A 26,212-nucleotide genomic window follows, 5' to 3' on the forward strand; every position below is an offset into this window, starting at 1 on the left:
AACATGGGGCTGTGTTCACAAGATGTTATGCCCCCAGTGCAAGCTGGTACAGCATGGGTCCTTGCACCCTCTTACTCAATGAATACTACTTGTTAACTCACCCACAGTGGAATACAGATCAGGACTATCACTCAAAGAAGAAAGATTATGTACCTTAGAGTAACTGGAGTTCTTTAAGATGTGTGGTCCGTATCTGTATTCCGCTACCCGCCATTCTTCCCCTGTTCTTTGGTGCCGTATCCTAGGGTTATTTTGTGGTCAGAAGGTACTAAAGAGGCAGCTGGTCTGTGCTTCCTCCACCATGACCTTGGTTCAGAGCACGAGGAGGAGAGGGGCCTAGGCATGGATTAATGTACGCTGGTAGCGAGAATCTTCTGGTCTCAAGAGCATGCACACTGGTGGTGGATTAGAGGATAGGGACCACACATCTCGAAGCCCAGTTATTGTCACATAAATAACCTTTCTTTTTGAATTCTCCACTGTTGGGCTGTATTGTAGTCCCTAGATGACTGCACTCAGTAGCTCAGTTTTTTTTAAATTAGCCTAGCGGAGTCACAGCTTGGATTTGCTTTACATACTCCAGACCCGTTATACTCTAATCTAGTGGTCCCCAAACTGTTTACCTCACACCTCCCCTTACTTCTGTCCGCACCCACCCCCAGAGCCAGGAGCATAACCGCAGCTCCAGGAGGTGGGAACGTGGACAGGAGTAAGGGGGCCGAGACTGGGGCCACAGCTGGGGGTGGGGTGGGAGCAGAGCAGGGGCCGAGGCCAGCAGCCACAGTGGAGCACAGATCCCTGGGTGCAGGGCTGGTAGCCGGCGTTGAGACCAGGAGCGGAGTTTGGTGGTGCTCCCCCGAATGTTCCTCTGCACCCCCCCAGATTGGGGACCATTGCTCTAATCCAACTTGAAAATATTGTAACATTACTGGTGTTAGTGCTCCTTTATGATTTTTAACCTTACAATTTACCCATTCAAAAACTTTTGCACCTACTCTTCTGGTAAAGACTGATATCTGAAGCTCACTTTTCTTCCCCACTTAAAAATGAGATATTGGCACTTGTTCAGTCTAGTGAATCTCTAAGACTAGAAAGCACATCTGTTGCATTGAGGCTACAATGAATTTTATTTTTAACCCCTAATTTTGCAATGTGAGGGGGAAATTTTGTTTTGAACACTAGACAGAATATACTTTGATTTGATTTAATTTAGTTATGAGATATGGTAGTTAATCTTCAAGAACTAAGTTTTTCTTTTTCTTTCTTTCTAACCAGGCTGCCTTTGTCCGAGATGTACTGTTGCCAGGAGAATGGGATGTCTGTGTAACATCATATGAAATGCTCATTAAAGAGAAATCTGTGTTCAAAAAATTTAACTGGAGATATCTAGTTATAGATGAAGCCCACAGGATCAAAAATGAAAAATCAAAGGTAATTTAGAATTTACTCAAAGTAGACATTTGCATAGATTACAGATCTTTACAATAATACAGTCTTGATAATTGTCTTGATCTTTTTCAGTTGTCAGAAATTGTGAGGGAATTCAAGACGACAAATCGGCTGCTGTTAACTGGAACTCCACTTCAGAACAATTTGCATGAACTCTGGGCACTTCTCAACTTTCTTTTGCCAGATGTCTTTAACTCAGCTGATGTAATGTTTTTTATTTTTCTTTAACTGAGTTTATTTAATTTTTAATCTGCTGACTTGAGAGAAATACAAATAACTTTAATAGAGCTGGTTAATTATGTTGTGACTGACAGTCCATTCATTTCTGGTTGTTGAAAGGTATAGTATGTAGATGAATTAATCCAGTATATTGTCCACTGTAAGTTGTTTTAAACATTATTGTCCACTTAGCACACACAGTGGGTGTTTCAGTCACTGTGATTTGATACTCATTTTCATGCTGATGATTTTTAAAGAAGGATTCTGTACTGTGGTATCTTAAATGACTAACTTTTATTATCTAATCAAATTTTAAGAATCATTTTGTTATTTAGTCTTCACATCTTGAAATTTAGTTAGCAAGATTTTGATTCCATATGAGTTGGGAAAGCCAATGCAATTGTGTAGTGCATTCACTGCCAGGCTTGAGTGCCTTGTGCCCACATCTGATGGTGCTGAAAAGGCAGTGTATTTAAGTCCAGATTCAGTAAGGTTGTTTTGCTTAAGGTTATGTGCTTTTGCTTAAGTACTTAGCTGAATTGGGCTTTAGCCCCTGTGGGAGAACAAGCTTTGCAATGTATTCAGGTAGCGTGCATAGCTTCCCACCTTTTCCATCCATCAAATGCTCAGTGGCATCCAGCCAGAGCGGATAGTGATATTCTTACTATAGAAGATCTGACTGTGGTTGCTCCCTTCAGCAGAAAAGAGTTGGTACATTAAATGTTACTATGAGTGTACAGAGGTGTTCCATAATGACCATGAGAAAAAATGACCTTCATATTGGAGCAAACAAGAAACAGCACTTCGATTCCAAAAGCAACTTACTTGGCTGTTTGCTTTCTGTATTTTTCTCTTCTTTGATTTTGAACAAACTGTCTTCCTCCTATATCAGCTTCTGTTGTGAAGTCATCCTGTTTTTGTGGACAGGGTGTGGAAATAAGTATAGTGTCAAAAAATCAGCATTGTAACTTAAGGGTGAGTTATACAGTTTTTGTACTGCTATAACCATATTACTGACATAGTTAAAGCAGTACAACCTCTTGGGGGGGATTCAGTCGTATCTAGTATAAATGTGCTTATATTATTATAGCTGATTACATATCAGTATACTTAATTACTGACGTTGTGAAATTTAATTTGAATTTGTAACGGTCATGTGGTGAACTACTTTCTTTATTGCAGTAGATTAACTTTCTTGGTGTAATAAAATGATTTCTATATATAAAACATTTTATTAATATAGGACTTCGATTCATGGTTTGATACAAATAACTGTCTTGGAGATCAAAAGCTGGTGGAACGTCTCCACATGGTAAGGTGTTTTTTTTTGGTGTGTTTTTTGTTTTGTATGTGTCACGTTCATATAATGTTGAATGAGTATTATGTCATTAACCAGTCCACTTGTTCCAAAGACTTTTCTGATGTCTTTGCTCATAGAACATTAAAGAAAATATCCTTATTCCAAAACATATACTAGACTTTTAGACTATTTTTCAGAATAATTGCATCCTGACTTCAGTGATGCAAAGGATGTATTTCGTTCTTAAATAGGCCTGGTTGAATAGCTTTAAGCCCAGATCTTACATTTTGAAAAAGGTATACAAATTCCAATATAAACAGGTATTGTGTGTGTTCAACCCCACCCCCCATGTTAAAAGATTATTATTAAGATTGCAAAGTCAAGCATTCATATTAGGAAATGCTTGAATTAAGGTTGTCTGTACAACTTTGAGTTCCCTTGTGCATATATATTGTGATACAATCTTTAGTTAGAAGATCACATACTGTTTTTTTCCCACAGAACCCCTGCCTCATTCTGTGCACAGGTTGGATGGTGCTAATTTAATGAGCAGCTATTTAATAGTTTGTTTTCTTGTCACTGTTCAAATATGTGGCCCAATGCCTTATTTACTGAACACTCTCCTAAACCCCTGTTCTTAAGACAGAATTTATTTATTTCCTCTCGCTTTTGTATGGCACTTATCTCTATAGTATCTGAGTGCTTCATAAATATTGGTAAATGTATTTTCACAACATCCCTGTGAGATGTGGGAGTATTAGCCATATTTTGCAGATGGGGAACTAAGGTACAGACAGATTATAGTCAAAAGTATCCTGTAATTCTGGGTGTATAATTTGAAATCCCTATCATTCTGAAAAATCAGGTCCTTAGCATTTTATATGTTCAAAGCACAACTCCCATATTCTTATGATCCTATTCTCCTCTGTAGGCCTGGCTCTCTGTTCTTACTAACTCTCCCATGGTGCATCAGTCTCCCCTTTTGATGAGGGTAGGTGATGCATTATGATGTCCCATGGCTGCAGTGCAGCGTGGGACATGACATCCAGCTAGGGAGGAAATAGACATTAGACAACCAAACTATAGGTAGTATGAGGCACTATGGGGGCATATCTGAAGTATTTTATTTTTGGCAGGCAAACAATTTTCTATGGAAAACAGCCACTTGTGAAACATTTTTATTTAATTGAAAAATCATTTTTTTGTCAAGACAGATTTGACAAAAAAATTTCACCCATTTTGAGTTGTAATGTAAGTGCATGAGAAACCAGAATATGAAACTGACCCTAAAGAAACTGAAACTGGTGAATCTAAATCTTTTTCCAGCTTGAATCATATACATTGAAAGTACCAGAAACACTAAAATGTGAAGAAAATTCAGAAATGTAAGGTGTTCCTACTCATCTTGTCTGGCACAGATAACTCATACCACTCGGCAGGAGTTGGGGGACGACGACAAAACAAAATTCTTGTGAGATCATCTCTTAGAGAGTTAGGGCTTGATGGGCAAAAATGAGTGTGGGCATCTCTAGCAGCTTTTCATATCAGTGATGCCACTTTGATTTATGGGGCATCCTAATGCAGCTTGGTTATCTGTTACTGCTTGCCATGCTTGATAACAAAAACAGAGGTGGGGCATTTGGATCATAGCAATACTGGTACTAACCATGCTAGTATTTCTTCCTTTTCTCCCTGTGGCTCTCAAGATGGTCTGATTTGGATCCTTCAGAGGAAACTCAAACGTGTTCCTCTGGAAGATAGCTGTCTATGTGTTAATCATTTTTCCAGAGGACCTAGTTATGTTCTGGAGTTTGTTCCTCCTAGAATTTCAATGAAACATGGCTTTAAAGTACCAATGGATTCGTTTTCAGAAATGTATTCAGTGAATCTTCTCTATTTTATTGATAGCTCTTGCTTGTCTAGGAAATAAGAAACATGAAAGACTTTAATTTCTTGCTTTATTTGAAACTCAGTTTAAACATTCAATCTTCTCCAGGTGCTAAGGCCATTCCTCCTACGCCGTATTAAAGCTGATGTAGAAAAGAGTTTGCCTCCAAAGAAGGAAGTTAAAATTTATGTGGGTCTAAGCAAAATGCAAAGAGAATGGTAAGTAATTCAGGCATTTGTCTGTACTACTGTTAAAGCTGACTAGAAATCTGCTGTCTACAACTGAACTAATTAAACTACAACTTCTGCAGAAAAATGCTGTTGTATTGTGCAGAACCTGATTTAATTGCTTATGATGCAACCAGCTGGGAGGAATTTAATGTGTTTCCTTGTGATAGCTTTACCTAATAGCTAAGTTGCTGTTTATGCAGTCATCAGTGAGCTCTTCTTATGGAATGGGGGAGGGTCTGCTTTTGAATTCTTGCTTTATAACTTATACAATAAGAGGGCCTTTACATAATTTAAGTATCACTTTCAATTATAGGTATACACGAATCTTAATGAAGGATATAGATATATTGAACTCTGCTGGGAAGTTGGACAAAATGAGACTGTTGAACATCCTGATGCAATTGCGAAAATGTTGTAATCATCCTTACCTCTTTGATGGAGCAGAACCTGGTCCACCTTACACAACAGATATGCATTTGGTTACCAACAGTGGCAAAATGGTGGTATTGGACAAATTGCTACCAAAGTTGAAAGAACAAGGTATGACTCCTATTTCTTTCCTGATTTGTTTGAATCATTTGTCTGATTTCTTGTCTGAGTCATTTGATTTTAATAGATGGAATTTAATCTCCAGATGTATTTTCTCTGTAGATCATAGATGTTGTGGAGGGTAGGGTGGCCTATAGGTAGTTGGATCACAATCCATTAAAGGTTTTATAGATCAGGATCAGGACTTTGAAATCTGTTCTTCAGTTAAGTGGGGGCCACTGAAGCTTCAGTTGGTCCTGAATGTAGTAACCTGTTTTCTCAGCAACAGGTGCCAAAAGCACATCACTGTGGAGTTCTGCTAACTATACTGGCTCTCTATAAGATGCCAGATCATATTCAAAACCTTGGTGTTAACCTTCAAGGCCCTCTATGGAATTGTTCCAAGGTACCTTGGAGCATGTCAGTCTCCCTTAATGGCAACATTCTCAGGACATATGAAATTCAAGGGGAAGCTTGTGAAAGTGGGGGAACTATGCTTTCTTGGCAACAGGGTAAAGGCTCTGGAATTCATTACTGCAGGAGCTCAGATTCACTACAGATATTCCTTCCTTCAGAACAAAGCGTAAAATTTACTAATTCAGTTAATGTTTTTACAGACAGACCTAAGCACAGCAAAGGAGGAGACAGTAGAAAACTTAGGGGCAAGGGAAGATGTTAAAGAAAAAACAGCCATAGGCAATAGGAAGTAAACCTAGGCTTAGCCCTTTGGCCTGTATTTTTGCTTTATCCCTTGGGAGATATCCAGACACTATAGTGATGGATGCCATAAGACAGGAGATAGGAGTTAACAAATCAAAATGATAGTGTTGGCATTTTTTGCTTATGAGGCTTGTTGCTATATACTGTTTCATTTTCAGCTGTCATGTGACCGTTGCCTTTAGTCCTAGAAAAAATTATCTGGATTAACTAAAAATGGATTGCAGTGAATAGTATTTATCTAGTGTAAAGGGTAAGCGTCATAACTAACTGAACATGGAAGAAATAATGGTGGCAATTTTTTTTGCCATTTATGAACACCATAAACAGGATAGGGAGTTTGCAGTTCTGTTGTGTTGCAGTAGAGCACATTCTTGACTGACTTACCAAGACCAGCATTCAAGTGGGTACTTGCCTCTCAGAGGATTTATTTTAAAAATGTGTTTAAATCTTCATACTTGTTAAATGCTTTAATGTCCCAAATTGCTCAGTTCATCTTTAAATTTTAATTTTCAAGTATTTGCACAAGGGTATGGGGGGAATGGCTTGATTTTAATTACACTTTTTTAATGAAAAGGTGAATCAGTGGTGGTTTCTATTGAAATCCTTATTTAGTGTGTGCCTTTGTGTTTTAAGTTGTCCTTGTATAGAACTTGCAGTAAAGGATCAATATCATTTTCACATTAAGGATGAAGAATTTTTAAACAATATTGATATGTCTATGATAATGCTATGGACATTTATTGAGTAAAATATTGAATAGCAATATCTGACTATTGCAGGTCAGCATTATATATGTATTTCTGTTGTTCCATATTAAATGAGGTGGTTCTTCGAGTGTTTGTTCACATCAGTTCCAATCAGGTGTGCACGCGTCGCATGTACGACTGTCTAAAATTTTTCCCTTAGCAGCACCTGTCGGGTCAGTCATGGAGCCTCCTGGAATGGCGCCTTTATGGCGGTCAATATATGATCCTGCCGACCCGACCCACCCTTCAGTTCCTTCTTACTGCTGGTGACGGTCATTGAAATAGCATTCACTTGCCTCACGAGTTCTTCCCTTAGCTTGTTGGTTAGGTCTATAGTTTAGCATAGGTTTCACTTCTTAGTTTAGCGTAATTTAGAGTTAGAGCCCGGGGTTTCACCCTATCCATTACCTTCCCTTGGGATCAAGTGTTTAAACCGTGTGGGACCTGCAGTAAGCCCATGTCAACAGGTGACCCCCACGATGTATGCCTGAAGTGTCTGGGGGAAGAGCACCAAACAGACAGGTGCAAAATCTGCAGGTCCTTTCCACCCAGGATGAAAAAAGAGCGGGACTTCCATCTCAAACAGCTTTTGATGGAGTCCTCTCTTTGTCCTCAACCTGCCTCTGAGCCTGGGGTCCTGGCGCTGAGCTAATCAGTGCGCAGCACTCTGGCCTTGGTGCACAATACCGCAGTGAGAACAGAGTCCAGAGATCCTCGGCACTGCTCTCCAGCTCTCCAGACTACTTGGCACCGTTCGCACTTGTCAGTACCGGGGAAGAAAACTGACAGAGGCCACTCACAGAAGCCGAAGGCGTCTCACCCTCTGGGTGCATCAGCAGTGCGTCCCGGGAAGGAGCACTCTGTACCCAAGGGTCAAGAGTCAGCACTGTTGATTTTGGTTCCCTGATGGGGGAATGTTGAGTCTGGTGCCCAGTAACTCCCTCAGACAGGCAGTGCCAGGTGGAGGAATTGAAGTTACCCTCCTCCCCGGACACTTTCAAAGCTGACAGGGAGTTGTGAACTGATGGCACCGCAACTCCTGGTGGTCAGGGACCAGCCCCCTTTACCTCCACGCCTGGCACCATCTACAGGGAAACCAGCTATGATGCGGCATTCTCCTCCTGTACAGTGCCGTTGTCCTTGGCGCCGCTCCCGCTCGCCATCTCCCAGGCACTGGCAGCCATCTCGGGACCCCTTACACTTCTCCCTGGTGCCGCCCAGGCGATCTAGATCTCTGGCACTGTTAGAGAGGCAGTGATCTCCAGCACCCAGCTCTCAGCATCGATCCCCGATGCGGGGACGTTGGTACTGATCCCCTGTGCAATACTGGTTGGTGCTGCCATGCTCGTCCAGGTCCAGATCGGGGTTGTTGGACTCAGATGCGGAATCATTCCACTGCTGCCACAGTGGGCGCTGTTCCCACAGACGTAGGAGCAAGACACCTGTGGCTTGGCCTCCGCACTAGCAGCCTCAGCTGCAATGGCCCTTTTGGACCCCCGGGCTTATTGCCAGGTCCAGGATTTGTTCTCCAGGGACTCTCGTTCGGTTGTCTCTGAAACCAGAGCACCCCAACCACCTAGGGATCGCCCAGCCCCTAAGGGATCAGAGACTGCTACTTTCTGTGAGCAGGTGGCCCAGGTCATCACAGAGGTTGTCACGGTGACCATATCGATTGCGGACCAGGCTACGGTTGCAATGTGGGTCAGCCCACAGGGCCCAGATATCAAACAGGAGGAGGCCAGAGAGTTTGAGGGTCAAGAGGACCCTGTGCCACTCCTAGCCTCATAATCCTCATCCCCGATGAGGCAGTGGCAGGGGCCTTGGCTTCTGGACCTCCACCGATAGATCATAGGGCATACCAGGACCTCCTGTGCAGGATCGCCTGCAACATGGGGTTGCAGGCGGGGGAGGTCATCAAAGCCTATGGTTGATATCCTAACACCAGAGGGCCTGCCCAGGGTTGCTCTGCCCAATTAAAGCTCTACAGACAATGTAAAAATGCTCTGGCAGACCCTGGCATCCATTCTCCCCCTCCCCGCCCAACTGCAAGGGGCGTCGAATGCAAGTACTTTGTCCCGTCCAAGGGATAGGAGTACTTGTTTCCTCAGCAGCAGCCGTGTTCCCTGGTGGTCACCACTGTTGATGAGAGAGAGAGAGAGACGGGCAACAGGGGCCGACTCCAAAATCAAAGGAGCCAAAAAGGTTAGACCTATTTGGTAGGAAGGTCTATTTTACTGGGGGCCTACAGCTGAGGATAGCTAGTCAACAAGCTATCCTTAGCAGATATAATTTCAACTCGTGGGCTTCGGTGTTTAAGTTTAAGGAGCTTATACCATCAGACTCCAGAGCCGAATTTAAGGCTATCATTGAAGAAGGAAATCAGTGGCAAGGACCTCCCTTCAAGCTTTTCTTGATGCGGTGGACTCTGCCACTCACACAGTTTCGTCTGGTCGAGCCATGAGAAGGGGTGCGTGGGTGCATAGCTGCAGGCGTCTGGTCTACCTCCAGAAGTGCAGCAAACCCTGCTGGACCTTCCGGGGCACAGAGTTATTCTCAGACCAGACTGATTTTAAGTGCACAGCTTAAAGGACTCTGGCAATGATGAAGTTGCTGGGGATGCATACCCCGGCAAAACATTTCAAGCTTCAACAATGGTTCTACCCTCCTCATCCCAGACAAGACTTTTACAGGTGGCTAGAAATTTTAGGTGCAAACCAATCCACTCCCAGTCAGGGCAAGGCCAGGGCCCAACCAAGCCATTGTCTGGCTCAAAGCAGGCCTTTTGAAAGTGCACCTGAGGATGGCATACCCACCATGGCACCAGATCTTCCCCCTTACTTTTTGAATTGCCTATCCCACTTCTACTGTGCATGGTCCCAAATAACATCGGACCAATGGGTTCTTCACATGGTAGAGGTGGGATATTCTCTTCAGTTCTGCTGCTTCCTTCCTTCCCTCCCTCCCTCACTCCCTCCTCAGGGACCCTTCTTACAAGCAACTTCTTATCCAGGAGGTGTAATCGCTCCTAGATGTAGGGGCAGTGGAGGAGGTTCCTCAGGAGCAAAGCAGCAAGGGATTCTACTCTTACTTCCTCATCTCCAAGGCAAAGTGGGGGTCTCAGACCCATTTTACATCTGCGTGGTTCATGGTAAAGTTGAAATTCCACATGGTCTCCCTGAGCACAATTATCCCTTCCCTTGATCCGGGAGACTGGTACGCCACCCTCGACATGAAAGACGCGTAGTTGCACATAGCCATTCAACCTCAGCACAGACAGTTTCTGCGGTTTGTGGTCAGCCATAAACGTTACCAGTTCACGGTCCTCCCATGCGGCCTATCGACTACGCCCTGGGTATTCACCAAGTGCATGTCGGTGGTAGCAGCCTTCTTCCACAGGAGGCAGGTACAGGTATATCCCTACCTAGAAGACTGGCTGCTGTGGGGCCGTTCCAGAGAGCAGGTGGAGTCTCATGTCCAACTAGTCAATCCATGTTTTAGAGACTAGGTCTCCTCCTCAGCCTGAACAAGTCAACCCTATCACTGACCCAGAGAATAGAATTAATCAGGGCAGTGCTGGACTTGGTACAAGAGAAAGTGTACCTACCAGACACATGATTTCAAGCCATGGCAGGCATCATTCAGAGCCTCATGCAGTACCTGACCACTATGGCGCGGGGTTGCCTGGCCCTCCTTGGCCACATGGCAGCCTGCACTTACGTATCAGGCATGCCAGACTCAGGCCACCCCAAGTGTGGCTCACTTCTGTATGTCGCCCATGGCGCAACAGGCTGGACTCAGCACTTATGTTGCTACAAGTACTCCAGTCCCTCCAGTGGTGGCTCGACCTCCGTACAGTGTGCGAGGGAGTTCCTTTCAACAACCCACCTAGACCCTAATAATGGACACGTCATCGTTGGGTTGGGGGGCACACCTGGGGGGCCGCCAGACGCAGGAGCTGTGGTTGCAAGATGAGCTCTCTCTTCACATCAATATCAGGGAGCTCCGAGCAGCACGATTGGTGTGCCAAGCGTTCCAGTCCATACTACAAGGCCATTGTGTGGCAGTGATGACAGACAACACCACTGCCATGTTTTACATCAACAAGCAGGGGGGGAGCGTGTTCCTCCCCCCTATGTGAAGAAGGCCTTCAACTTTGGGAGTTCTGCATATCCCACTCCATGCACCTGGAGGTGTCCTATTTCCCAGGAGTGCAGAATGAATGAGCGGACCACCTCAGCAGATCGATCACAATCACGAGTGGTCTATCTGACCCGATATCAAACACTCCATCTTCCAAAGGTGGGGATTTTCCCTAAGTCAACCTGTTTGCCACCAGGAACAACAGGAAATGCCCGATGTTCTGCTCCTTTCAGAACCACAGCCCAGGCTCCCTCTTGGGTGCATTCCTACTACCCTGGGGAGACGATCTCATGCACAGGGTACTACTCAAGATCTGCAGAGACAAGGCAAAGGTAATCCTCCTTGCTCCAGTGTGGCCCCATCAGCACTGGTACATCATGCTTTTGGAGCCATCAGTGGACGACCCAATAGCTCTACCACTCTGCTTTGACCTAATCACACAGGGCTATGGTTGCCTTCACCACCCAGACCTTCAGATCCTCCATCTCATGGCCTGGAAGCTTCATGGTTAAATCCGACAGAACTCCTGTGCTCAAGTCCTGTCAGGAATGTCCTTCTTGGTAGTAGGAAACCATCCATCAGGGCCACTTATTTAGCCAAGTGGAAAGGGCTCACATGCTGGTGTGAGGAGCATCCTGTAGCTCCCTTACAGGCATCAGTTCTGCTCATCTTAGAGTATCTCCTACACTTGAAACAATAAGGCCTTTCACTGTTGTCTATTAAAGTACACATCTCGGCCTTCCACCTGGGAGCGTCTGGCTGTTTCGTATTCGCCAATCCCATGGTAGAGTGTTGCTTGAAGGGGCTGGAAAGGTTATACCCACATGTTTGTCAGCCAGTACCCGTGTGGGACCTTTAACCTGGTATTATCCGGGCTCTTGTCTCCCCCCAGCCCTCCCCAAGCGATTGGCAACTTGCTTTTTGCTCTATTTGTCCTGGAAGGTGGCCTTCCTGGTCACTATCACATCAGCTAGGAGGGTGTCTGAGTTGAAAGCACTAACTTCTGATCCACTTTACACAGTCGTTAAGGTGCAACTCAAGCCTCACCCAGCTTTTCTTCCCAAGGTGGTATCTCGTTTTCGTACCACGGAAGATATCTTCCTGCTTGTTTTTTATCCCAAGCCTCATGTCAGTGCCGGGGAACAACTGCTTCATTCACTGGATGTTCAGAGGGCGTTGGCATTCTACATTGAGCGCACTAAGCTGTTCAGAAAATCGAGCCAACTGTTCATAGAAGTTGGAGATCGGATGAAAGACTCCTGATCTCTTCAAAGTGTATTTTGTCTTGGATCGCAGACTGTATCCACACATGCTATGAGCTGGCCAAGGCCCCGGCTCCACCTATTACAGCAAACTCCACAAGAGCTCAAGCTTGTTTGGTGGCATTTCTGGCCCAAGTCCTGGTACAGATTTGCAGAGCAGCTAGTTGGTCATTGGTGCCTACATTCACCTCTCAGTACGCCATCACCCATCACGCCGGAGACAGTGCAGCCTTCGGCAGAGCGGTGCTCCAATCAGTAGTTCCTTGACTCTGACCCCACCTCCAGGGTAGAGTTTGGGAGTCACCTGATTAGAATTGAAGTGAACAAGCACTCGAAGCAAAAATGGTTACTCACCTTCTCGTAACTGTTCTTTGAGATGCGTTGTTCGTGTCTATTCCAATACCAACCCTCCTTCCCCTCTGTCGGAGTAGCCAGCAAGAAGGAACTGAAGGGGGGTCGGGTCAGCAGGATCATATATTGAGCGCCATAAAGGTGCCACTCAAGGGGTCTCCATGGCCAACCCAACGGGTGGTGCTAAAGGAAAATTTGCCGACGATCGTCCATGCAACATGTGCACACCTGATTGGAATGAACGTGAACAACCTGTCTTGAAGAACAACGTTTACGAGAAGGTGAGTAACTGTTTTTAGAACCTTAAATGTCAGTTCTTTAATACAGCAACTCCTCGCTTAAAGTTGTAGTTATGTTCCTGAAAAATGCAACTTTAAGCAAAATGATGTTAAGCGAATCCAATTTTTCATAAGATCTAATGTAAATAGAGGGGGTTAGGTTCCAGGGAAATTTATTTCACTGAACAAAAGACTATATTTTATATATCTGTATATTAAAAAAATAGTCTTTTGTCCAGTTTATTTCTCTCTCTCTCTCTAACATTTAATACTGTATACAGCAATGATGATTGTGAAGCTTGGTTGAGGTGGTGAAGTCAGAGGGTGGGATATTTCCCAGGGAATGCCTTACTGCTAAAGATGAACTAGCACTCAGTTGTTGTTAACATAGCCTCACACTCTGCAAGGCCGCACAAATCGAGGGAGGGGAGACAGCATGGCAAACAGACACCCTGTGTGAGAGAGAGAGATGCGCATTGCCCCTTTAAGTACGCTTACCCCACTCTAAGTAGATCAGCAAGCTCCCTCTGTTCTGAGCCCTGTTGTGTCTCCCCTCCCCCTCCCCCCACCGCTCTATGGAGATGAGGTAGGCAGGGGGCAGGAGCAGGGGAACACCCCCCAGCAAGCAGGAGACTCCTGGGAATGGCTCCAAGGCAGAGGGCAGGAGTAGCATATGGCAGTGAAGGGAGGGACAGCTAAACTGCTGGCAATTGATGGACAGCTGCTGCATGGGGAACTTAAGGGAGCAGGGAGCTGATGGGGAGGAGCGGGGGGCTGCTGGTCCACCCTGGTTCCAAGCCCCCACCAGCTAGCTCCAACGGGCTGCTCTTTCTGCAAGCAGTGGATAAAACAGGCGGCTGCCAAACAATGTTATAAGGGAGTATTGTGCAACTTTAAACGAGCATGTTCTCTAACTGATCAGCAATGTAACAAGGAAACAATGTTAACTGGGACAATTTTAAGTGAGGAGTTTTTTAATCTAGATTAGATTTTAAAAAATTAGTTTTAGTAATATTTTTCAGGTATCATTTTATCAGTTTCTCACATTTTGAAAAAAGAAAAGGAGTACTTGTGGCACCTTAGAGACTAACCAATTTATTTGAGCATGAGCTTTCGTGAGCTACAGCTCACTTCATCGGATGCATACTGTGGAAACTGCAGCAGACTTTATATACACACAGAGATCATGAAACAATACCTCCTCCCACCCCACTGTCCTGCTGGTAATAGCTTATCTAAAGTGATCATCAAGTTGGGCCATTTCCAGCACAAGTCCAGGTTTTCTCACCCTCCACCCCCCCACACACAAACTCACTCTCCTGCTGGTAATAGCCCATCCAAAGTGACAACTCTCTACACAATGTGCATAATAATCAAGGTGGGCCATTTCCTGCACGGCTGTTACTCTGAAACCTGTCACATTTTGAAATAAATGTAATCTAACTAGATGCCCACATTGATTAATTTTTACAGGTTTAAGAGTAAATAAAACCCCCAAAGCTAGTGTTTATATATAAATTCTTAGCTATTTATTTGTTGAACAATTTTACTTTTCACCTCTAATAGGCTCACGAGTATTAATCTTTAGTCAGATGACAAGAGTACTAGACATTTTGGAAGATTACTGCATGTGGCGAAATTATGAGTATTGTAGATTGGATGGACAGACACCTCATGATGAGAGACAAGTGAGTTAATTAAAATAAAAATTAAATAAAATTGCGTACTCAAAATATACAGTTACATTGACTACTTTCTTATTTCTACAGGATTCTATTAATGCATATAATGAACCTGACAGCTCCAAGTTTGTGTTTATGTTGAGCACGCGTGCCGGTGGTCTTGGAATCAATCTGGCTACCGCTGATGTCGTAATTCTTTATGATTCAGACTGGAATCCACAAGTAGATCTTCAAGCTATGGTAAGAATTCCAAGCCAGAAATATCATTATATATCAAACTTGCTTTTCTTACAGAACTGCCATACAAATGTATATATTGCATTTCATAGTGCCCTGGGTTTGGTTCTATATATACTTTGGTCCATTTTAATTCAATAGTGCAGTCTTTTTAAAATTAAGACTGATGTCAGCTACTCTTGGAGCACAGAAATTAAAAAGGGCACAGCACTTAGGTCAAATTTGGCCTAAAACTTAAAAAAGCCTTAATCTGTCATTTTAAGACATTGGAGTAATCATCACTATTATCTCTTGAGTTGAATCAGCTTTTCTGTTACTAACTTGCATTATAGGGGCACACATGCTTAATCTTTATATCCAAAAATGTTGCTTCTCAGTCTTTGATCTTATGGAGATAACAATGTATTGACTTACACGTTACAGAACAAGAAAGTCAATATTTTTAAAACTTTCATATTAAAGGTATAAATTATAAAATATGTATGTACAAACCAGATATCTGTGTGCACATTGGCATGTTGAAAACCTGAGGATTTCAGCCAGGCTGCAGATATTTTCAGATATGCTTAATAAAGGTTGTTCAAAAGAATGACACAACAAAGGCGTAACAGGAACCACTGGATGGAAGTTAAAGCTGAACCAATGGATGGAAGTTAAATCCAAACAAATTCCAGTTGAAAATGATAGTTTTTTAACAGTGATGGTTCAAAGTAAGACTTGAAAGCAAAGCCTCTTTGGAAGATACTTTAGTCCAACACAAGTTATTAAACTCAATATAGGGTTAAGTGGCTGAAATTTTCTGAGCTGTTTATATACAGGAGGTCAGACGAGATGATCTAATCTCTTTTGGCCTTAATATTTGTGAAATATCTGTTTAAAATATGTACCATGTCTTAGGCAGGAATCTTAAGCAAAGTGCACTGTTCGCTGTGCAACAGACCTCATTAAATAAGCTTTATAGTGCCAATAACAACTTTTTTGAGCGGCCATGTCAACTGGATTTATGAAAGGATTTTAACTTGGAACATAGGGATTTTTTTGTTTTGTTTTTTGTTTTTTTTCCCCCACAAACAAGTATGGTGATAGCTACTCTCTTAAAACCTGATTTAAATTCAAGCAATAATTGTATGTATTTGTATTTCAATACAAACACTTTACCGTGCTATGTTAAATGACATGAGTATTTCATAATTTTCTGCATAGGACCGAGCACACAGAATTGGCCAGACAAAAACCGTTAGAGTGTTCAGATTTATCACAGACAACACTGTGGAGGAAAGAATAGTGGAAAGAGCAGAAATGAAACTTCGTTTGGATTCCATAGTCATTCAACAAGGCAAGTGTATTGACAGCTTTTCTACCTTTGTACTTTGCTATTTCTCTCCTTTGCCACTCCCCTTTTTTTCACATGTAAATTCTGGGTAAAATTTTGGCCCCATTGAAGTCAGTTGGAGTTTGGCCATTGAAGTCAGCAGGGCCATGATTTCATATCCTGTTCTTAGGATGGAAGGGGATGATAAATTTAAATTTGTTTTTTTTCTTGTGTGGCAATCTTTCAGCATAACACTTGTTACTGCATTATGGAATGACTAGGGCATCCCAGATGGCTAAGAATGCGTATACTTTAAAGCATTTTCACTTTTTATATTTTTATTTAAGAGGGAAGTGTAATAATAAAGTTTCATTTCTGTGTCTAGTTTTAGGGTAATGGAATAAAAGAGTAAGGCTGATGTAACTCTGTACATTAGCCTAACTCAGGGGTTTTAAAACTTGCACCGCAACCCCCTTCTGACAAAAAAAAAATTACTTCATGACCCCGGGGTGGGAGGGCAGGACCAAAGCCTGCCCAAGCCCCAGTGCCCCAGAGGTGCAAAGCCCGAGCCTCACCATTCTCGGCAAGGGGGCCAAAGCTGAAGCTCAAGGGCTAACTTTTTGACTAGTCTAACTTGAAATCAGTTATTTTTAAAAAGTACCATAGCTATTGCTGTCATGTGCACAGGGAGATGTGGACTTGAAATTGTGAAGATGCTGGCCAGGAATGAAAAGCTACATGGAAGACTTAAAATCCTGAGTCTGTTTTTTGATGGACCCCATTAATTTGTATTACTAAGCAAGAACCAGTCCTTGCTTAACTATCTAGATTTCTGTCAATTTTAAAAAAAAATTTTTTTAAATGTTGAAAATAGTTCTTGTGACTGATTTATGTATGGCCTGTGACAAACATAATAAACAAGGAGGGAAAGGAAGTGTTCTTTCTGTTCCTGACACATCCAAGTGATTGGCCTAAAATCACTAAGGTCTGCAATAAGGTATTGTCCTCCAATATTTTTGTCTTCAGGAAGACTGGTGGATCAAAATCTGAATAAAATAGGAAAAGATGAAATGCTGCAGATGATTCGACATGGAGCTACGCATGTGTTTGCCTCAAAGGAGAGTGAGATTACTGATGATGATATTGATGGTATTTTGGAAAGAGGTGCAAAGAAGGTGAGCTGCAAATTAAAGAAACCTGAGATGTGTTTCTACTATGGATAATTTGAATAACATTACAAATGCAATTAAAATTTTTCAGACTAAAATTTACATAGTAGATCAGGAGTGTGTTTTTTGGCGTTAAGATCCGTACTAGCAAGTCATTTTTGGAGTGTCTCTCATGAATGAGGAGGAGCTTTTTTGAAAAGTGTTTCTCATTGATAACTTCTTTTCCAGACTGCAGAAATGAATGAGAAACTCTCAAAGATGGGCGAAAGTTCACTTAGAAATTTTACAATGGATACGGAGTCCAGTGTATACAACTTTGAGGGGGAAGATTATAGAGAGAAACAAAAGGTAATGTCTGAATTTGTTTTGGAAGAATTCACTGGTAGTATTTGTATGTGTTTACTGCATGTTGCTGGTTTGGTGAACATGTGATACGTAATATGAAGGTTTCCTTGCTCGTTAACTTTGTGGAAGGCTATTATTGTTTCACGTACTTTAGTTCTAGTTTTATGTAAAATTTATACTTTGTATAAAATACCTTAGAACTTGAAGTCACTTTAATTTATTTCTTTAATATTATAGATGGCATTCACAGAGTGGATTGAGCCACCTAAACGAGAAAGAAAAGCCAACTATGCTGTCGATGCTTACTTCAGGGAAGCTCTTCGTGTCAGTGAACCAAAAGCACCGAAAGTGAGTTGACGTACTTTAAACCAGAAAATGATTGAAATGTATAGAAGACAGACTTATCTTACTTGCTTCCAACTATAAATCAATTTGTACACTTTTTTATAAATTTCCATCAGTGGAAAATTTTTGTAAAATAAATGAATGGTGTATATAAAGGCATTTTAAAGATGCAAACTGGTGTTCAAAGGAATCTCAACATAGGACTCATGGAGGGAGAGGAAGATTAAAAGAATGAGATCTTTCAGTCAGGTGGTGGAAGATAAGGACAAGAGAGGGTGAGAAGTCTAGAATTAGATTCTAAATACCTAAGTAGATTTACCTTAAATAAACTTTTTCTCAAGCAATTCTTTGGCCTTCCCAGTGGTCCTACTTAAAATGTTGTTATTCTCCTAGTTTCTAACTTCTTAAACAACTCAAATTACATTTGATGTGCAGTGGTGTTATCCTTCTTTCCACAATATGAACAGTAGCTTTCCTCATACAGTATTACGAAGTAGTGTTTTGTTGTGACTGTGTGATGCTCCCAACTGTGCACAAGAGCATGAGTACCAACCTGTTAAAAACCATGGCACAAACCCCAAATTCGCTGGTAGTTAAAAATTAGATTTCACCCACCAACTTCAGAGTCTTAAGGCACTTCAACAGCCTTAAAACGGAATCACAAAGTCTGTCATCCCACACAGGTGAGCGTTTCTCTGTGATACATGGCCCCTTACATCAAAAATCACAGCAATATTTGTTACTCCTAATTCCAAAGGACCAGTCACTTACCCCAGGTTGATTATACTTTAGGTCTCTCATCAAATACAACACTTGTAGCCAATCCTATAGTAAACCATATGAAGACTTATTAAATATGAAAAGGAAATTAGAGAGTTATTTACAAGGTTAAAGCAAAGAAACATAGACACAAAAGTGAGTTACAGTCTTACCTTTCAAAAGATAATAGAGGCTTCTATAATAAGCAAGCACTGTTCTTTAGGGTTAGCCTAGGTTAAGCAGCTGGGGATCTCTTGCTTATGCCTAGAAACACCTCGCTCCCACAGAGTCTGAGCAGCACGGAGATCCTTAGTACCTTATGGCTTTTATCCCCTCCAGGCATGCTCTGAGCTGCAAACTCAGCTGATGGGAGGAGTCCATTTTCATGACTCATCTTTACGGGGGATGGGAGCAGAACAACAATAAGAGTCTTTCGTCTTTTTGTTGATGGTTTCTCATAAGAACATAAGAATGGCCATATTGGGTCAGACCAATGGTCCATCTAGCCCAGTATCCTGTCTTCTGACAGTGGCTAGGTGCTTCAGAGGGAATGAACAGAACAGGCAGTCATCAAGTGTTTTGGTCCCCTGTTGTCCACTCGCAGATCCTGGCAGTCAGAGGCTAGGGACACCCAGAGCATGGGGCTGTCTCCCTGACTATCGTGGCTAACAGCTATTGATGGACATATCCTCCATGAACTTACCTAATTCTTTTTTGAAGCCCATTAGAGTTTTGACCTTCACTACATTCCCTGCAACAAGTACCACAGGGTGACTGCATTGTGTGAAGAAGACTTTCTTGTGTTTGTTTTAAACCTGCTGCTTATTAACACACAAACCAGTGGTCACCCAATGAAATTATGCAAAGGAGTAAATAACACTTTCTTATCCACTTTCTCCACACCATTCATGATTTAAATCCAGATGTAGGGAGTTTCCAGGTGTAAGATCCAACTGTAGCCTGTCTGGTGGTATTGCGTCCCCTCTTTCGGGAGGGGCATCACAATTTTTGTAGAAGAGCAACTCTTCACACTAATGTCCCTTTCCTGCATGGTGATTCATAGTGTCAGAGGCTCACAATACAACTGCTCAAATATTACATTACAATACGGAGCATGGATATTACAAGTAAAAGATTAATGCATGCAGCAAGTCAGACATTCAATAGAGTTGAAATACTAAACACTTTCTTATAATTCTAATACCGATTTTATCAATATTAACCCACAAGTGAGCCAGATAGATTCCAGCTATGTATCTTCATGTCTGGACATGAAGACTTTGGCATCAGCTGACACCTGGTCTGCCAGTGTCCGTCTCCATTGTGAAACAAGAACAAAGGTTATTAACCTCTTAACAAAGGTTCTTGTGTATATTCTTATACAACCAAAGCTCTAGCTCGGGGTGGGCAAACTTTTTGGGCTGAGGGCCACATCTGGGTGAGGAAATTGTATGCAGGGCAGGGGGTTGGGGTGTGGGATGTGGGAGGGGAAGAAGTGTGCGGGAGTGGGCTCAGGGCAAGGGATTGGGACAGAGGAGGGTGTGGGGTGTATGAGGGGGCTCAGGGAAGGGGGTTGGGGTGCAGAGTGCAGGAGGGGGCTTAAGGCAGGGAGTTGGGGGGCAGGGTGTAGGAGGGGTCTGGGGTGCAGGCTCCGGCCCAGCGCTGCTTACCTAAAGCAGCTCTGGGGTGGCAACGGCGTGCACTGGGGCCAGGGTTAGGCTCCCTGCTTGCCTGCCCTGGCCCGACACCACGTCGCGCCGCGGCCCCTGGATGAGTGGGGGGCACAGAGCTCCGTGCACTGCCCTTGCTGTGCCTCCAGGTACCTCCCCTGAAGCTCCCATTGGCCGCAGTTCCCCATCCCTAACCAGTGAGAGCTGCGGGGGTGGTGGTGCCTGGAGGCAAGAACAACGCACGGAGCCCTCTGCTGTCCCCCACCTGAGCTGCAGGGATGTGGTGCCAGCCACTTCTGAGAGCGGCGAGGGGCCTGTGGCACCACAGGGGACAATCCTGCGGGCTGGATCCAAAGCCCTGGATCTGGCCCGCAGGCCGTAGTTTGCCCAACCCTGCTCTACCTTCTGATGGACTACAATTTTACTTTTTTTTTTAAATTACATGGTTTCTGAATAAATTTAACTATAAGCAAAACATACTAAACTTTAAAGTGAATTAAATGTAAAGTATATCTTTGATTTTTATTTATTTATTTTTTTAAGGCTCCACGACCTCCGAAACAACCTAATGTTCAAGATTTCCAGTTCTTTCCTCCACGTTTGTTTGAACTACTAGAAAAAGAGATTCTGTATTACAGAAAAACTATTGGGTACAAGGTATTAAAACTGCTCTTACACAGTATTTGTGTATGTGCTCTTCTGTCTTGAGAAACTTTAATTACTGCAATTAAAAATATTTTAATGATGACACTTTGTGTGTGCTGTTTTGTCACTCATAATTCAGATGGAATACTGTTGTTTTGCATTCTGAAAAAATAATCAGTTCTTATCTGGAGAGTTCTGGTTAAATTCTGTGAAACTGAAATGTAAAAGCTGATGAAATTTCTCTCTCAGGTACCTCGTAATCCAGACTTGCCAAATGCAGCCCAAGCACAAAAAGAAGAACAGCTTAAAATTGATGAAGCTGATCCCCTTAATGATGAAGAGTTAGAAGAGAAGGAGAAACTACTAACACAGGTATGGTCATTCTCTTAAAATAACCTCCAGTTGTACCTAACTTCATTTGCTTTATCTTACAGATAGATATAGGAAAAGCCTTTTGACTCTGTGGAATAGACCACTGGTTCTCAAACTGCAATTGTGAATCTGGTTCTAGCATCTTTCTCCAACAGATATTCTGATACAAACCAGAATGAGACTTGGAAAATAGCTCCTAGGTGTCGCAGGCCGCTCGTTGAGCTCCCCCTGCTGGACACTCTCCATGCTACTGTATTTGGATCTAAACACTGGATCCTGTGGGCATCTAAGCCCACTGAGTCTGAACAGCATCAGGGCTCTGCCTCTTGCTTCTGGCTTTCTCTAGTATCCCTTCTCAGACCCTGCAGTCCAGCTGCCTTAGGCCACAAGATCAATGCTGACCCCTATCCCCAGTCTCCCAAGTAGCATAAGCACATCTTTTCCCAGAGTACTTCCAAGAACTTGAAGGTTTGCAAAGCCTTAAATGTGCGCCCCACCCCCAACTCACTCCCTTGCATAGAGGAAGCATAGAGACTTACAAACTCATGCAATAACCTTCCCTCCATTGTCCTCACCACTCTTAAGAGTTTGTTTTAGGCCAGTCCATTCAGAGTACCCAGATCCTTCTCTCCTACTAAGCCTTCAAGATTTCTCTCACCTGTTCAGGTCCAATAGTAAAATGGTTCGTGTAGCTCAGAGAACATGTGCCTTTTATCAGCAACTGTGAGCACCTCTTCCTTTGTTCTGTTCTGCTGGGGAATTTCTATTGCCCCAACTCCCTCCCTGCAGACAAACTGGAATAACAAATTTCCTTCACTTGGTCAATCTCTTTAGCATGTCCATTGGATTGCCACGGTAAAGTCATTCCATGTTAACAACTTATTTGATTATCCTGTAGCTGCTTTGTGACATGACACAGTTTTTGTCAGCAAACAGCTGATTTTAATACACACTGAGAGTTAGTTATATACACAGAATTAATAAAATCAGTCAGAATTCATAAGTTTTACATAGATTCCCCAAAGTATCATGAGGCAACAGGCAAAGAGGGGAAATTTGGTACTAATTAACGTAAAGTCCTACTCGTGAGAAGGAAATAAATAACTAAGCCGATATATTCATTAAAGCAAGTTTAATTCAGCTTCTCAATAATGTACTGATGATAATTTTTCAAATAACAAATCAAGTGAGCTGTCTCTAAAATAATGCCTGGGTGAATATTATTATTTTAATAAACAACAATGGTAAATAAAATTTGAGGTGGAAAAAAATGCTTTAAACTCAAAACTGGACCAATTTGGTACTCACCAGGTTATAATCTGGTAGCCGTTGGAGAATATCAGGGTATTTTTTTTATAAGCCAGTCTAGTTCCTAATGGATAAGTATCCTCATCAAGGACGTTTACTACTGACATTTATTGAAGCGTTCTTTGCTGTATAGGGGTGGGCAGAAGCCCACAAGTTCAAACCTAGAGCTAATCTTTCTTTTAGGGCAAAAGCATTTGTGCATGGGAGAGATGTAGAGACTATTCTTGCAAAATATACTGGGTCATGCTAGATGATTTTTAACATATATTTTGTGGTTCAGCTATCTATGACCGATGGAGCTGTTAAGAGGATTAGCTTCTGAGGGAGCTTATTCCCTTCAAAGAATATCCATGGATGCCTTTATAAGGAGAAACCTTTGAAGGTGGAGGAAGAGGGTGTTTGATTAGGACCTTGAAATGGAAAAAGAAAAGTGGACTTGGGACTGGAGAGACAAGTGGGGATAATGTTTATAATTCTGGGATCCTCCTGTGCAACAGTATTGGGGGGAGAGGAGGATGAGTAACCTCTCTCCCCCTCTGCTCTAGTGGAGAAAATGTTTTCACATTAGCATGAAACAAACTGTACAAGAACAGATTTTAATGCTACTGGTGTTCTGTTGTTGTGCTGAGGCAGTGATACTCAACCAGTACATTTACTCCTGGGGTACACAGAGGTCCTCCGGGGGTACATCAACTCATCTAGATATTTGCCTAGTTTTACAACAGGCTACATCAAAAGCACTAGCTAAGTCAGTACAAACTAAAATTTCATACAATTACTTGTTGTTCTGCTCTATATACTATACACTGAAATGTAACTAGAATATATATTCCAATTGATTTATAATTATATGGTAAATAAAAGAAAGTAAGCAGTTTTTCAGTAGTAGCGTGCTGTGATACTTGCACCTAGAGTCTTGTATGTGTGTCTTTAGTATTTAAATTGAAATTAATGTCATGAGTTTTTTTGTTTTTTTTTTTTTAAATGAAGAAAACCCAACACAGTTAACTAAAAGATGTCTGTATTGCTTCTTATTGCTTTCAAGGGATTTACCAACTGGAATAAAAGAGATTTTAACCAGTTCATCAAAGCTAATGAAAAATGGGGCCGTGATGATATTGAAAATATAGCTCGTGAAGTTGAAGGAAAAACCCCAGAGGAAGTCATTGAGTATTCAGGTAGTTTTCTCCTTGAATGACGTGAACGTATAACTAACTTGTAGTGGATGGTTCCTGATGTATTTTGGCACTTTTCCAGTTTGAAATGCCTGTAAACATACACCTTTTTTTTTTTTTTTTGCTTTTGAGAAGTTTAGATAATGGCTCTTTAAGACATGGTGAAATAATTGATGTTGGAAAAGGACATGGGTTATTTAGTCACGTATAGCCACTTAGTAGTTTAAAGCTGCACTGAGATTGAAATTAAGGAGAGTTAAGAGTTGGATCCCAGGAGGTACTTGTCTGCATCTTTCACTTAAATACTTTTATAAGTCTGGCCCCCGGTCTCCAACACTTTTAGACATCAGCCCTCCAGCCTTCTTGCCCCAATCCTAGTCTACCTCGTATTAGTAGCAATGGGGTGTTGAGTTGCAACTCCTCTGCAGAGGCAGCTGTGTCCTGTGGGTATGGGGGAGAATCCTGGTCTGATGTACCTGAGGGAGTGTGTAGCAATAGGACTTTTCTGCAGAGATTGCCCATAAGCTTTTATAGCCATAACTGGCAAGCAGTGCTGAGCAGGGGAGCATCTGCTGACTCCCTGGCCCCTCTGCCTAGTCCAGTTACTTGCTCAGAGTAGGTAAACTGCTCCCTGGTTCCAAGTCCCACCCCTCACTTTCCTGTTACAGACAAAATAATTTTTCTCTTTTCCTTTGTTATTGTGAATGTTCACTCTAATGAATGGTGGGGGGGGAAGTGAAGAGGAGAAATGCTTTTTCTCTTTTAGTTTGGAATGAGGTTGGGAGGAATAATGCCGGAGACTACCTGTTCAGATTGGTCCAATCAGGACAGCTCCTCATTCTGCTCTGATGAACCACAGGAGGCTTGTCGGAAGATGATGCACTCCTACAGTGGAGTGGATAGGCCTGCCCCTGTGGCACCTTCAGCTGCAATTCTCTTCTCTTCTCCTCTGACCAACCCTCTCTTTAGTAATACTGGCTTTGGACATGGTGGGAGGTAGACTTGCGGATGAAGAGACACCTCAGGCACAGAGCTGTCCACCCCACTTTGGGGAGATCGTCATCTTCTGGCAGACATCAGGTTTGCCAGAGAGGAGTCCCAGTTTGACAAATCCAACAAGGTGTGCCAGAATGGAACTCTTGCTGTATTTGGGTTATGACTTAACGAAACTGGAGGGACGGGCGTGTGTCTTGTGTGCAGAAAGCCCTCCATGTTCTATCACTTCCCCACTCTCAACTATGTATATAAGGCTTCTGCATGGTATGCAAGTGGGGGAAGGCATGGAAGTGCTGATGTTCCTGTTCATGACTGGGTAGGGAGGCCAGTCTAATACAGCCTAGATTACCCTTTAGTTTGTCCCACCTGTTGTGTTTCCCTGGTTTTGGGGAAGAAGTGGGCCAGCCAGTGGAGCTCCAAAGCAACAAATTGCCTGTGGATCACCAGACTAACTCTGCTTGGGTGAACCAGAGGTTTATTCTGACCTGCTTCTCACTTCCCATCTAACAAGGTTTTTAAACATTGATATACGTGTTTGAAAGCTTTAGTTGGTATGGGAGGTGAGCATATCAAGCAGTGGGGCTGCGTTTGGGAGCAAGTGTGGTGACGCAACTGTATAGAGAGCTCTCAAAGAAGGGGCCCTGAGGGTTGGGAGAGTGAGGAGCGGCCCGGACCAGAAGGAGAAGGGACTATTTGTGTAATCTTGACCAACTAACATTGCAGCCCCATTCTTATAAAATGGGACTATTGGCCTGTGTTTGTAAAGCATTTTAAAGCTTCTTTGAGAAGTAATGAACCAGGTGCTAAATATTTTATTTTTAGTATGTCATTAGTGTATCAGTCCCCATCATAATCCATATCCGATAGATAACTGGGTTCCCAGTTAAAGATCTACAGTTAATGGCCGCCTCCATTTTTCTATCCCTGCCTCTCAAAATAGTATTTTATGTGGCTTAGGACAGTGGTTCTTAACCTCAGGTACGTATACCCCTGGGGGTACTCAGAGGTCTTCCGGGGATACTCAACTCATTTAGATCAATGTTTCTCAACCTACGGTCCACGGGTGGTCACAGGAAGGGATTATCG

At 42.7% G+C, this 26,212-nt stretch overlaps 1 protein-coding gene across 1 annotated transcript in view; it reads left to right on the forward strand.

Annotated features, from left to right (window-relative positions):
• Positions 1-26,212, forward strand: part of SMARCA5 (SNF2 related chromatin remodeling ATPase 5) — a 44,301-nt gene that overhangs the window by 12,796 nt on the left and 5,293 nt on the right. The window contains exons 7-20 of the mRNA XM_077815301.1: positions 1,276-1,431; positions 1,522-1,653; positions 2,912-2,980; positions 4,965-5,074; positions 5,400-5,626; positions 14,678-14,799; positions 14,881-15,033; positions 16,234-16,370; positions 17,373-17,517; positions 17,740-17,859; positions 18,094-18,204; positions 21,174-21,287; positions 21,525-21,647; positions 24,001-24,133. Coding sequence (XP_077671427.1) covers positions 1,276-1,431; positions 1,522-1,653; positions 2,912-2,980; positions 4,965-5,074; positions 5,400-5,626; positions 14,678-14,799; positions 14,881-15,033; positions 16,234-16,370; positions 17,373-17,517; positions 17,740-17,859; positions 18,094-18,204; positions 21,174-21,287; positions 21,525-21,647; positions 24,001-24,133 — 1,852 coding nt within the window. The remainder of the gene's footprint in view (positions 1-1,275; positions 1,432-1,521; positions 1,654-2,911; positions 2,981-4,964; positions 5,075-5,399; positions 5,627-14,677; positions 14,800-14,880; positions 15,034-16,233; positions 16,371-17,372; positions 17,518-17,739; positions 17,860-18,093; positions 18,205-21,173; positions 21,288-21,524; positions 21,648-24,000; positions 24,134-26,212) is intronic.

This window comes from Eretmochelys imbricata, chromosome 4, assembly GCF_965152235.1.
Source record: "Eretmochelys imbricata isolate rEreImb1 chromosome 4, rEreImb1.hap1, whole genome shotgun sequence".
NCBI classification, from domain to species: domain Eukaryota; kingdom Metazoa; phylum Chordata; order Testudines; family Cheloniidae; genus Eretmochelys; species Eretmochelys imbricata.